The sequence below is a fragment of the Elephantulus edwardii genome, unplaced genomic scaffold, assembly GCF_000299155.1.
Source record: "Elephantulus edwardii isolate Elephantulus edwardi_28Jun2011 unplaced genomic scaffold, EleEdw1.0 scaffold00094, whole genome shotgun sequence".
In the NCBI taxonomy this organism is placed as follows: Eukaryota; Metazoa; Chordata; class Mammalia; order Macroscelidea; family Macroscelididae; genus Elephantulus; species Elephantulus edwardii.
The window spans coordinates 12,635,726-12,650,545 of record NW_006399844.1 but is presented as its reverse complement, the minus strand read 5'-3'; the positions used below and the strand labels follow the sequence as shown (position 1 = coordinate 12,650,545).

Here is a 14,820-nt window from a genome sequence, read left to right as displayed (position 1 = left end):
GCCCTGAAAATCCCATAGTTTAATGGTCATATCTGCAGAACAGGAAGCTAGAAGCTTGCCACTGTGGTCAAATGAAATATCCTGTACAGAGTCTGTATGGCCCTTAAGAGTTCGTTCAAAATCTCCAGTTTCATAATCCCACACCTGTCAAGTGAATAGAAAACTGGTTAATTCTCTCCTTTATAGTTCCAAAATTGCATCAGTAAATTAGTCTGGTACCTTCCTGACTTGACTAACTGAGCAAGGAGCAAAGGAAGAATCTTAGAAACACGGCATCTTCAAGTAAAAACTGTACCTTTTTAAAAATAACCCCAAACATAATACAGAAAAGCTAATGTTCCAATTATTAATACAGGCATTTAATATTAATTAAGCATTTATCATATACTGAACTATGTTAACAATAGTTAGTGGAGAAACTTGATTTAGTTTGTTCCCAATCTAGAAGTAGGTAACAGACATATATAAATAAGAAAATATGAGCGGGGCCAGGAAGGTTCAAAAGGCTGTGACAGGCAGTTATATGTAAATAATAGAGCAACAATGCTAAGCCATGTGAAAAGCCAAGTAAAAACTTCTTCAGAAGTAATTATACATAAAGTGCATATTTTCTGGTTAAAAAAGATTTCCTATCATCATATTTAGGCTTTTTTAAAAAAAAACCAATTATTTGAGAAGTAACACTAAAATTTTAAGGATAAACACCATCAGAAACATCTCAAAATCATACTAAATTTTTGTTCTGATAGTCAAATACTACTTGGTAGTTCAATCTTCAATCAACATGAATTCCATGGTTAAAATAAAATTATTTTATTTTTATTCATTCTGTGATCAGCACAAATTGATCTATGTTAGGTTGTATGTCAACCAATTTAAGGAAATTTACATCTTGCTAGAAGGTCAGCTATTAGTTCTGACTTGACAGTTATGAGGATTTTTTTTAAGTTTTTGACCTAATAATAAATCATAAATGTACTCTCAAAGCTACATAAATCACAATAAAGAAAAAGAAACTATCTTTGAAAGATATTTCCATTAGGAAAAACTTGTATTCCAGGATAAACTTTACTTTCTTGTGATGTATGTATTGTTAGATTTAATAAGATAATAATTCATTGTTTTAAAAAGAATGTTCTAGGTATTACCACTATAGAAAGCAGCCTGGCACTTTCTCAAAAAGTTGGCAACAGAAATACCATTTGACCAAGCAATTCCACCTATGGGAATATATCCTAAAAAAACCACAGCCATAACTCAACCAGATGTGTGCTCACTCATGTTTATTGCTGCCTTATTCACAAGAGCAAAGAGATGGAAGCAACCCAAGTTTTCCAGCAACAAATGAATGTAGAGAAAAACTATGGTACAATCATAAAATGGAATATTACCCAGCAAACAACAAATTCATATAACATTACACAACATGGGGGGTGACTGGAGGAAATAAATTTCTCAGTCACAAAGGACAAATCCTGCCTAACAATGCTGTTATAAAATTGGACAGACGTGGGAAAGGTTGGGGAGAGAATGGGAAAGGAGTGTGTATATATATTGAAAACGGCATTAGATCACAAGAGGGGAAGAAATGTCCAAAAGAAATATACGATTATGCATTATATGTATGACAACAATACGGAACAAGGGGTGCATGGGGGGGGGGAGAAAATGCACAACCATGAAAAAAAATTAAAATATTTTGATGTTAAAAAAGAAAGCATGTTCAAGAGAAATTGCAGTGCCACGTTCTGGTAACCTAATTCCTAATTTTGACACCAATGGTTCAGATATAAGTAAGGTACAACCTTGAAGCAGAGTTTCAGTTACATTTCTTCCCATGTTAAGTATTTTTCTAAAATGAGTACTTCCTGAAATTGAAATGCATTCCCCCTTGTGTCAAGCAAACAGCGCTTTTGTTTAGTCAGCTTCATATGAATTCTAAGAATTAAGTTTTCCTTCACTTGATATTTTTATTTTGTCTAATCATAAAATCTATACTGAGGGGGGAAAAATTGTAATGAGATAACAGAACATGTTATTAAAGGCATGCAGTTCAATCCAGCAGTTGCTTCACAGGAGAATAGATGGGCAATCAATGCCTCTGTTAACCCACTGCAGGGACTGCTATGGGTCAGTTCTGACTCGAAGGCACTTAACAACTACAGCAATCCTACTTAGGGAGCTCTGGTGGTCTAGTGGCAAAAAAATAGTGCTGCAGTCCCAAAGGCACACAGTTTGAATCCACTAGCTTCTCTGTGGGAGAATGATGGGCAATATCCTCAATTTATAGCCTCTGAAAACCAGGTTAGGTATGAGGGTTCCAACTCTAAGACAACAAGAACAACTAATGGCGTGTTTTTCCCCACGCCCCTGCTTAATTGTTCCATTTTCCTCCTGCTTCACATCATAAGCACTTCCATGTGATCAAATACTAAGTAAACATTCCTATTGCTAGCTAAAATTCTTCAAAGAAGTTTGCTAAAAATTTCACTACCGTAATGATGAATGGAGCTTCCCGATTAAAACAAGCTTGGAAGGAGGAGTGGCATCCACTTTCATAACAGCTTGCCTCTGGAAACCCTATAAACCTGGAGAGAGGATGAAAGGCACCCAAGTGTCGAGGACTCTCCTTCATAGGGTTGCTATGAGTCGCCTGTGACTGGACAGCACTTAACAACAATAACAACAACAACAACAATGATGAACACCTCTGATTACTGAAATAAATCTATTCTCACTTCTAATAGTTTAGATAGCAATGATGAAGAGGACTTACTGGGTCATAATGTATAAATTTAAGTTAGTTTGACGACTAAAGTACACCTGATCCAAGTCTTCTCAATTGCTTGCTTTGCATCTGTTAGACAATGTCTTTGAACTGTAGTGCTGGAGAATACTATGAAATATCCCACCGACTGCCAAAAGAAAAAAATAGGTCTGTCCTAGAAGTAAAAGCAGGATGTTCTTTGGAAGCAAGGAGAGTGAAACTTTGCCTCACATTCTTCAGGGCATGTTGTTAGGAGGGGCCAGTCCTCAGAAAAGGAAAGCATGATTGGAAAGGTGCAGGAAGGTAGAAAGGAAGACCCACAAGATGGATTGACAAGGTGACTCTAATATTGGATTCAACTGTTTCTGTCTGTGACCATGAGGATGACACAGCATAGGGTAAGGTTCAAAATGTTCATAGTGTTGCTGACCTGAGGGCACATCAACAACAGCAAAGCAAAACCTTTTCAAATTCTTCATATATTCTGCTAAACTGTTTCCCAAAAGAGTATATTAAATTTAACTGAGAATGCTTGCTTCTTCCAATTAGGCCTTACTGAATATAAATTTTTTGTTTGTTGTGAAGTTTAAAAAATTGTGCCTGTTTTCCTTTGTTGTTGTTAAGTATCATCAAATCATAGCAACCCTGTGAACAAAAGACCTGGACATATCTCTGTAAATGTTCATTAAAATTAATAAAATTTAATAATAATAAAAAAACCCCAAACAAAACAAAAGACCTGGACATAGGGAGCTCTGGTGACCTAGTGGCAAGAAGCTGCACTGCAATCCCAGAGGTGCGTGGTTCAAATCCACCAGATGCTCTGCTGGAGAAGGAGGGGCAATCTCCTCCTGTACCAATCAGATCCGATTTGACGGTACACACACAAAAAATAATAAAATGAAAAGTAAAAAGAAAAAACTTTTTAAAAAAGAGACCTGGACACTTGTATAACTTTCATCCTTTCTCCAGGTTCAAAGGGTTTCCAGAGGCAAGCTACTTCGGAAGTGGATGCAACTCCTGTTTCCAAGCTTGTTTTAATCGGGGAGCTCCACCAAACACTGTCCACCATGGGTGACCATTGTCACAATGCTCAGCTTCACAGCAACTACGAGTTACCTCTGTATGGCAAGTGTCTGTTTACCTTTAGCATTGCTATCATATTTCTATAGTTTTTACTACTGCTCCCTCCAGCTAATAATACTAGGAAAGGTATAATGTGTACCCCTTAGGACTATGTATTTCTGTGTGAAGGATCAAAGTACCCAGAATGTTTTAAAAAAAATAGTAATAATAGTAATAATAATAATAATTTAAAAAATACAAATTCCTGGACACTTAATTTTATCAGTGGAGTTGAGCCAGTTAAGGTTTCTTAATTATGTAACCATCCTCTAAGGTGGCAATACTCCATTCGATCCTTCCCTAAGAAGATCACTGAAGAACAGGCATTATCATGTGGCACAATGAAGAAATGATATAGTGCCCGATTGTCAAAGAAGAGAGTATCTGGGGTCTTAAAATCTTGTCATAAAACAAGCATCCTCCTAACCATGTCATTGACCAGTTCATGCAGAAGACAGTAAGCCAACCTAAGTGTCATCAATTGATTTTAAAAATTAAAGTCGATCATCAAGAGGAAGGAATGTATCAGAGTCTAAAATCAGAACACCTGGTTTATGTGTAAATAGGGCAATTTAAATGGAGCCTTAACTCCATTTTAAAGTGCTAACACTTTGATTATGAAAACTGTTTCCAAATGGCAGTTCCTTTAACCTTGCTACTGACAGGGACTAAATGCCTTAAGGAAAACATTCCTTTTTTTCAAAGGCCTGGCCTGAGCCTGCAAGTTAAGAGTATCTAATGTATATTCAAAAGGTCTTTGCAAATTATTACCTAACTTGGGAGGGACTGGAGAGCATTATGCTCAGTCCCATAAGGATAAATATTGTATAAGACCATTACTGTCGAATGAGTATAAGGATCCAAGAGGGGTGGGAGAGGCTGGAAGCAGAGGGATGCGGATGTACACGGGGAAGAGGGGATTAATCATTGGGTTGTACAATTTGATGGGTGGGGAGGTGAGGGAAATTGAAAGAAATTGTTTGTATTAGAATTTTGTATAGACAAATAAATAAATAAAGGCAAGATAAGAGTGTGTGTGCCTGAGGGTCTTAAAATACAATGTCAACAATAAATCTTTACATGATTGGACAGAAACAGATAGGACCAAGGAAGAATGTTGTTGCTGACCAAAAAGACTCAAAGCTATAATAAACTAAATGCCATGTACATCTTATCTAGCCAATCCTTCTTATATGTTATAGATCTTCCACTGTCTATTTCCCACCTTTAACTCCTCTGCTAGCCAGCCAATTATGAACACTGTTATCTTCAGTTTCTGATCCAACAATGTAAGAATTAATCCCATTTTTGCAGTCTGGTAAAGTGGCCATATTCACTCTGTGACAATGGACATTTTCTGGTCTACACTGTCTGTGTTTTTAATAAACCTCAATGAGTTTTATTAAAATAATTAACCTTAACAATTTCTGCTTCACCAAATTCAGTATTGGGAATCTGAATTTAAAACTATTATGTTGTTAGGTGCCGTCAAGTTGAGCATGACTAATAGTGACCCTATGAACCAAGGACCTGAACCCTATTCTATCCTGTGGCACTGTGGCAGTCATTACTGTCAATCCACCTGACTGAGAGAGGGTCTTCCTCTCCTTTGCTGACCCTCTACCCTTCCCAGTATCATGTCCCTCTCCAAGGAATCTCTCTCCGCTTAGCAACATGCCCAAAGCAATACTCTGTCAAATTTATTATGTATTATAATCTTTAATTTGCATTTCTTCTATCATTATTTTTTTTTCTTCTATCATTATGAGGCCAAAAGTTTATGTCAATAAGCCATTACTTCTACAAATTATCTATTCATATCCTTTGTTCATTTTCCTACAAAGACATTAGACTTTTGCTACCTGTCAGAGATGAATCAATCAATCTAATTGTATGGGAGCTCTGGTGGCCTAGTAGTAAGGAGTTACACTGCCAAGCTAAAAGCAGGCAGTTTGAATACAGCAGATGCTCCTTGGGAGAAAGGCAGACAGTCTCCTTCCATGAGATTTACAGCCTCTAAAAACCTGTGGGAGGTTCAGCCATGAGATGGTTCCAACTTGATGGGAAATAATAACAACAAATTATTTACAATTCATATGACCTACTTATTTTAAGTTGTCAATTCCATACCTGTTTTATTAGTCAAATTAGTAGTTCTCTGAGTTGCTTATTCATTTAAGAACTATTAAAAATTAGTTCTAAGTCACAACCAAAAATAACATTTCAAACACTTAAGTGATTTCATGAAAAATTATAAAATGAACAATTTGAAATATCTACCTTTAGTCAATTTCCCTAAATTACCATAAAGTTCAGATGCTCATGAAATAAATTTAATGGATGGTTCTAAAAGCAACAAATCTGTTTTATTTAACAATTACACAAACACAAATATTTTATTGGTGGGTTTTTTTTATATTTTAAAAATTGTGTGTGTGTGTACCGTCACATCTAATCTGATGGAGACTGCCCCTCCTTCTCCAGCAGAGCATCTGGTGGATTCAAACCGTGTTGCAGTGCAGCTTCTTGCCACTAGGCCACCAGAGCTCCCTTAAATATTTTAAATGTATCTTTAGTTACAGGTACTTTACCTACCTTATTCTACCCTAAATAGCCTTAAGATGTTGATATCTTTAAGTACTCTTCTGGTGGCCAAAGAAGGGATCATAGAAAAGAATCCCTTCCTAGGCTACCAGAAGCTCCATGGGAGAAAGATGGGTAATTTCCAATGTGATTTGTAGTCTCTAAAAACCTGCTGGAGGGCTGGTTCCAATTTCACAGAAATGAGTCCGAGTTTTTGGTTTGGTTTTTACTCTTTTAAAGTTTCTTCCAACAAATGAGAAAATGGAACCTTAAGCAGATCTGATACTTTGATCAAGATAGTCATTAAACGGCAAAAACTATTGTGCTGCTTTATTTTTTTAAAGGTAGTTCTATCACAGTCATCATTTAAAAATAACCTAGCTAACCAGCAAAGGAAAAGAAAGTATAGATGAGGAGTAAAATGGTTTTTCATTCCACAAACTATCAAAAAATATTGAGAAACTTTAAATATGAAGAGGACATTATGTAGGATAGTTAGATGACTGAAAGATAATAATGAAAGTGCACAGAAAAAGAGTTGACACAACTACAAGTTATAAAGTACTCAGCACTGTATTCATTTTCATGATTTAACTCATTTAATAATAAGTAGTTGCTGTGATAAGAGGCATGATGATAGATACATTTGAATTTTTTCCTATTGTAGTATTTTCAAGTTAACTTACTATGTATTAAGAGGGCACATTTACAGTGGTTTATGTTTTTAAGCTACTGCTGCAGAATCAAAATACCTGGTTGTTGTAAGTGTTGGGTGTTCTTTTTTGGAAAAGTTTTTCCATTTTAAGAGTTTTCAACCTATTCAAGAATGTCTATCTCCTACACTTCATGATAGCTGTTACAGGCTTTAGTACACAATGACAATAGTTTATTTTATGTTTATAGTTTAATTCATTCGACATAAATTTGGAATACAGTAATCCATGAATGTATCAAATTATTTCAGCCTACAAAAAATGATGTGAGCCTGGCACATAGCAGGTGCTCAATAAACTTCATGAAAGGAAAAAAAGAAAGATGTGAATATAAACTTAGGACTTTCTTTCAATTACTTTGCAGCAGCTTTGTCCCATGTGTTGGACAGAAGTCACTGATTTAGGAACTAAGGAAATAAATTAGAAAACGAAAACCATGTTTAATTTGGAGAACTGGTTAATCATTGTCACATTTTTAAGTTATGCTTGTATTTTCTGCTTGACTGCTACTATAGGCTATTTTTCTCTCTCTCTCCCCAAGATTTTTTTAAACTTTTTCTTTCATTTTCTTGTTGTGTGCCGTCGAATCAACTGGCACAGGAGATTGCTTCTCCTTCTCCAGCAGTGCATTTGGCAGATTCGAACGACATGCCTTCAAGATTGTAGCACAGCTTCTTGCCATTAGGCCATCAGAGCTCCCTTAATTTATTGTTCCACATTTTCTAACCTACTAACATTTTATTGTCACAAATAAAATCAAATCTAGAATTTAATCTGACATATAACTCAGAATAGAAAAATCTACCCTAAATCTTTGAACTATCTTATCTTTACACAGATGGGTCACACAACTGTCATTTTATTGTGCCTGTACAGGCAATAGGACGGGAATGTTTTTTTCTTGACTACAAAGATAAAACATTAAACTATTTGCTTATATGAAAAATTAAAAAATGAAAGGAATATATAGTTTATACATGAAATTGATTACACATTATACATTCTATAGTCTTTCTTTTACATTCTCACACCTCTGGAGAACTGTTTAGTTTCGCCAATTTAAATACACAAAGGAGAACCCAATCTAAATGAACCCTTCTGTGAAACACATTTAAGCTCTGAATAAATTTTATAAACTTGTATTTTCATATACTGCCCTTGTTTAAAAAAGGCATACACTTTACCTCTGATCTCTAAGAATAAAAATTACTCAAGCACAAGGTGACCTACAGCCTAATGCTAAAATTAATAACACTGTATTTTCTCAAATTCATCAGTGACCTTATTTGGCAGCTTGCCTCTTAGGAGCTACAATGAATTTTTATTTTATTCTATTTCTGTCTTTTATGGTTTGTTAACAGCCACTTACAGTTTCAAAGAATCTCTCTTATCCCTCTGCTAATGTCCTCACTGTCAGGATGTTTTCAATTAATCCTAAATCTGTTTGTAACAATTACCCTTCTGCACATCTTTCAATTTTGAAAACAAAACAAAGACTACCTTAATGGTAGCATCCTCTGAAGCAGAGACCATAACACTGAACACAGGATGGAAAATGACTCGGGTGACTGGACTCCTGTGACCACTCAAAGCATATTTTTCTGGTGGACGGGGAATCCATTCTTTTGGGTCTCGTTTCTGACCAAGCGGGCCACCTGACGTAAATTCTTCTTTTGCTTCATTTAGCTTTGATTCTAATTCCATTACCTTGTGAGAAGGGGAAAAACTTCATTATTTACAGATTGTGGCAAAAATAAATCAACATCACTTTAAAAAAATTGGTTTTCTTTTGTATGTATATGTATGGGTAGACAAACACAAACACACAAGCTCTGGCAGTATGGTGTTATATCTTAGCACTGCTAACGGAAAGATAATTAGTTTTAATTCATCAGCTGCTCCTCAAGATAAAGACAGTCTCTTCCCTATAACCTGATAGAGGTTATGAGTCGACATGGACTCAAAAGCAGCAGGTGGACATTTGCAGAATATGTAAAAAATATCTCAGTAATTTGCAAAGCATCAAAATATAACCGAATTCAGATTTAACTGAAAGCACTGTTTTTATACCACCAAAATAAATCAGCTTAAAAAGATTAACTACAAGTTAAAAAAGATCTGGTACAATATAATTATTTCATTCAAAGAAATTTAAAAATTATTTTTGATCATAGTCTTCTATTTATTTATTTTGAAGAAGAAAAGCAAACCTGTCCTGGTCTTGAATCTGCTACTCATAGTAAATTCCTTCCAAGCTACAATTTACATTATATAGTAATACTAATAATTCTAAGTAAAGCTAACATTTAGAGAGCATTGATTACGTGCTAAGAATTACATCAATTAACTCTTAACAAGGTCAATTTCTCACTTCAGCCATCTAGTAAATTCAATCACAGGTCTGAAATTTCATTTACTGTATTCACTTCACAAACAGGAAAGTTCAAAGATAAAAACGACCTGGCTACAAACACATTTTAGTGTTAACATTTCTGGCTTTTCGTGTGCTTTGTTTGTATTAATTACAACAATCATTTCATTCTGTACTAACTCTTTGAAGTTAGGGCTGTGTGGATTCAATGTCAGTAACCCTGGTTAAAATGAGTTAAGCTTACACATTAGCAATAATCTGCAGAGCTTTTATAATGCAGAGATACTGACCTTTTTTTGTAATCTAATAACAGATGTCCATTTTTTTTCCAAAAGACCAGCATATTTCTTGTCTAATTCTTCATTCTAGAGAGAGAAGAAACTTATTAAAAGCTGTACAAAATAAACCAGTATTTAAAAAAAAAAAAGGCGCTGTAACAGTCCAGCCACACAGACTATTCATTCTCTAGGTAGGGTTACTTTTATCTGGTTACAGAAAAAATGAGGAGCATAAACCAAGTTTAGTGCCAAGTAGAACACAAAATCAAATGATGCGAATTATGCATAATGAAGTTGGTTGCTATGTTTGTTATTGTTATGTGCTGTCGAGTCGCTTGCAACTCATAGCGACCCTATGTACAACAGCCCTAAACTCTGCTGTCCTGTGCCAATCGCACTGTCTCTGACACGCCCATCCCTATTACCCCAGTCACTGAATCAATCCACCTCACAGAGGACCTTCCCCTCCTGCGCTGTCCCTCCATCCTCCCAAGCATGATGTCCAAGGACTGGTCTCTCCTTACAACATGTCCAAAATATGTTAGACGGAGCCTCAGAATCCTTGCCTCCAAGGAGCCACCTGGTTTAATCCTTTCCAGGATGAATCTGTTTGTTTTCCTAGCCATCCATGGTATTCTCAATACTCTTCTCCAGCACCACAGCTTGGTTGCTATACATGAGTAAAATTCATTCATGTAACTAAGTTATGAATAATTATAAGTCAAACATACCATATCTAATTCAGCTTCCTTTTTAAAAACAGAATATGCCTCTTCATAGCCATTGGATCGAAGATAATCTGCTATAGCTCGATTTCTGAAAGAAAACAAATCCAAATGACTCCTAATAAATTCTCATTTCTATTTTAAGAAATAGCATTTAAAATCTCAGCTTTAGCTTTAACTCTTAAGGGAGTTTTCTTCTAAAGCATGTATATATTACACACAAAAAAGAACCCAACCTAAAATGGACATAGTCACAATATGGCCATACATTATTCTTAGTTTCACACATTTCTAATGTGTTACTTTGAGTATGGACCTCAAAAGTTCAAAGTTAAATTCAAGATATAATCTACAACAATGAATGAATAATGGAAATCCAAAGCCTCTGTAAATTTTCACTGAAATTAATAACAAACTTAAAAAAAAAAGAATTAAGTTAGAGTAAGGATGGCAATGGAAGCACCTTACCTCTGTAACTTGATTTGTGCTACTATTAGAACCTCTACTCAGAATATTATTGCTTTTCCATTTTTGACTCATGCACTTTTAACTTGTTAGTTAAATTTCTATCTTCTAGGCTGCAACACTTCCATGATACATCTTCAAGGATATGAACATGTACGGCTAAGCACAATTGATAACAGTGCATCTAAATTCCAAAATCAATCTCCATAATAGTCTATGTGTTTCCTACTGCCAAAGGGGCCCTTTAGAGTAGTGAGAGAAGATCTTCACCCTGAAACCCACAGTGTTCCTTTTCAGCAGGAAGTAGCTAAGAGAATACGCCATCCCCTTTTCCTTATGAATCAGGGTGAAGTCTCTCTCAGGGAGGAGTGATAGGGAATGGCAAAGGACACACTGACAAAGGAGATTAATCAGAACTGGCTTTGACAAGCACTGTGGCAATTGGACAATTAAAACAGACATGGGGTGGGGGAAGAACGAACTGGGGAGGAGGGTGGAGAAAACAGTGCAACAATGAATGAATGAAAACCCAAAATCTCTGTAAATGTTCATTAAAACTAATAAAATTTAATAATAAAAAAAGAAAAAAATTCAAGATATGGCTTACACAGTAAGCTATCAATTTGTGATGATAATTTTGCTTTCCTTCATTACTTGTTAGGGAGCTCTGAAGGTATATTCAGTAGGGAGCTGTGTTGGTAATTCAAAGATGGTGCCCCTGGCAGTTTTAATATACCAGGTACTCCTACAGAGAAATATGGACAATCACTTCCCTTAAGATTTACAGCCTCCAAAAAAACTGTTCGAGGATCAGCTATTACTCAGTTCCAATGCAATGAGCATGTGTTTTATTACTTCTTATACTCAGATACATTTCAAGGCCTGGCAATTAGAATTTAGCTTTTAAAAAAGTATCCGGAAGTATAATAAAGAATTAAAATAAACACTCTATAGCCCAGATAACTAACAGAATGACTTAGAGCAAAATGTACTAGTGTGTGGGAAAATAACTACGTTAAGACTCATGAGTTAGAGGGGTAAAATCTTAATGTTTCTATAGAATCTTTGTCTTCATGTTGTTTGTATCAGCCAGCCTGTACCTTTTGGCTTGTTCTACTAATGGATGATTCAATTCAATAAGAAAGATATAAATCAACTTATTTTTGAGGGAGCTCTGGTGGCCTAGTGGCAAGAAGCTGCACTGCAATCCCAGAGGTACATGGTTCAAAACCTGATGCTCTGCTGAAGAAGGAGGGGGCAATCTCCTCCTGTAAGAGTCAGATCCGATTTGACAGTACACATACACAAAAGTAATAGTAATTTTAAAAAAATCAACTTAATTTATTTCCACCAATTAGTCCTAGGTGAGTGTTCCAACAGAAAACACTCTCATAATAGCCCATCAATATTTTGTGCTGATGAAGCCTGTGTTAAAAACCTTCAAGAAAATAAACTTTTATGTGGTTAGAAGATATCAATAAGTATATTATTATTTTATAAGCAAAGAAGCTAAAATAGAGATCAGAGCAAGTCAACTGAAAAAAGTTTCAAATAAATGCAAAGGGACAACAAATATCTAAGGTCTTAAGTAATAACAGCAAGTCAAAAGGTCATACAATGTTTATAGCAAATAGTTGGAAACAACTTAAATGCCCATCAACAAACGAATAGATTGAGAAACTGGTATATTTACAGAACGGAATACTACGCTGCTTTGAAAAACAAGGAACTCATGAAATATTATACAAAATAGGTGACCTTGGAGGACATTATGCTGAATGAAATACCTCAGTCACAAAAGGACAAATACTGCATAGTGCCACTGTTGTAAAATGGGACTAACATCAGGGTTGGAAGGAGACTGAGAAAGTGGGATAAATTAGGTATACTGCATTGAAACAGATGAGGAAGAAAACTGTTTAAAAGGGATACATGATTAGATATTATTGTTATGAAAGGAGTCAAGAACAAAGGCTGCATAGTGGAGTGGACTTGGGGGGAGGGACTGTTTAACAATAAAAGAATTTTTCTTTTATTTTTCAAAGAGAAGAGTGAACTGGGGGGAGGGGTGGGCAGCGAGAAAAGTGCAACAATGAATGAATGGAAATCCAAAATCTCTGTAAATTTTCATTAAAATTAAGAATAATAATAAAGAAGAAAAAAGACCACTTACTGGCCCAAGTTTTAAAAATTAAATAGCTATCATTTACTAGTAACAGAATACTGAACCATCAAAGAAGGTGTACATGTAGAAAAAGAATAATTTAGAGTTAATATTTAAATGAGTCTGATAGCATTAAGGAAAGTTGTGATTAACAATAAAGCACACAACGCATACAAACTAGTCCCAGAAGAGTTTATCAATTATATTCCCGTAATAGACACAACTAAGGTACAGTGAAGCTTTTAACCATGTATATTGGATTAGAAAATAGATATTGAGTTCCCACGATATAATATCCTCTGTGTTCCCTCCATCTTGTATTGGATTAGAAAAAAGATATTGAGTTCCCACCATATAATTTCCTCTGTATTCCCCCATCTTTTATTATCTAAGTCAACTATCTGTTCCAGTTATGTGGTACCTCTTGCTCAGATACATCCTCACTACATAAAGGAAAATGAAGATGGACAAGTTTCTTGGTTCTTACAGAATAAAAGGGTACTTCTTAGGGTCTATCATGATGCTTCTGACCTAACAGTGATTTTTTATAAATTTGATTAAGGCTTAAAGACTTCTAAAATAAAGAGAATAGATCACAAATAAATAGATATCAAAGAATAATTGTACGAAACCTCACAAAGAAATTGAGTAAAATATCAACTGATTTCCTGGTACATGAAAACCAAATTCAGTACACTTCCCAGAATCAGAAAAGATGGTTCACAATCACTATCAAAAGAACTAGTATCAAAGACTTTTATCCAACAACACATAGATGCAGCCACGTATCTCTAAGAATGCACTCAGTTCAACCCACTCATTGAGTCAAAAGTGGATCTTAACCTGCACCAGAGAGAAGCCACCTTTGGGTCCCTGTGGACTGCACCACCAGAGCTCCCTGTTTGAGAAAGGGTTACAATAATTATCTTTCATCAAGACACTTGAAGAGGGCACCACACTTCAAAGGCTTATCACTTGCCAGTCTTGGAACAAATCCAGCAAGAGGTTACAATGAGACCTATCCACAACAGTGAAAAAAATATAACATGGAAATTGGAAAGTTTGGGTAAGTGAATTTTTATTTTCATCATTTAGAAAATGGAATCTGCTTGGTATATACTAAGTACTTGGCATTTACTATTTCCCATTAGTAGAGGTAACATCCTGATATTAATTAACCCATCCAGCACTCCAAAGTTATCTAGCACATACACAGATTAGGTTGAAATTTTTTTTTTTTAAAAAAAAAAGCAATTCCATTATCACTAGTCATTCCTATACATAAATTAAAAGTTTGGAGTAAGAGATCCACAAAATAGAAGGCAGCCACTAAATCCAGTTTTGATCTCACCATTCATCTGTTTATTTGTGTTTACATCTTACCTTTTTTTTTTAACTTGTGGGAAAAGTAACGTTACTAAAAAGTTATGAAGATGAAAAGCACTAACTGGACTGTTCTTTACCATCAAGTTGGTTTTCAGAGGCAGTAAATGACACAGGATGAGACCACCCAAACTTTTTTTTTCTTTTGTGAGATGTTTTTATTCTCTATACTCCCTCCTCCTTATGTAACTTACTTTTACAGTTCTTACATGTAGATTCTGTTATACATATTTCAAGTGCATTTAT

At 35.2% G+C, this 14,820-nt stretch overlaps 1 protein-coding gene across 1 annotated transcript in view; it reads right to left on the bottom strand.

Moving 5' to 3' along the window:
* PAFAH1B1 (platelet-activating factor acetylhydrolase 1b, regulatory subunit 1 (45kDa)) overlaps positions 1-14,820 on the bottom strand; it is a 39,267-nt gene that overhangs the window by 18,652 nt on the left and 5,795 nt on the right. Inside the window, exons 2-5 of the mRNA XM_006891100.1 lie at positions 10,569-10,653; positions 9,850-9,924; positions 8,689-8,895; positions 3-144 (exon numbers count right to left, since the gene is read on the bottom strand). Coding sequence (XP_006891162.1) covers positions 3-144; positions 8,689-8,895; positions 9,850-9,924; positions 10,569-10,653 — 509 coding nt within the window. The remainder of the gene's footprint in view (positions 1-2; positions 145-8,688; positions 8,896-9,849; positions 9,925-10,568; positions 10,654-14,820) is intronic.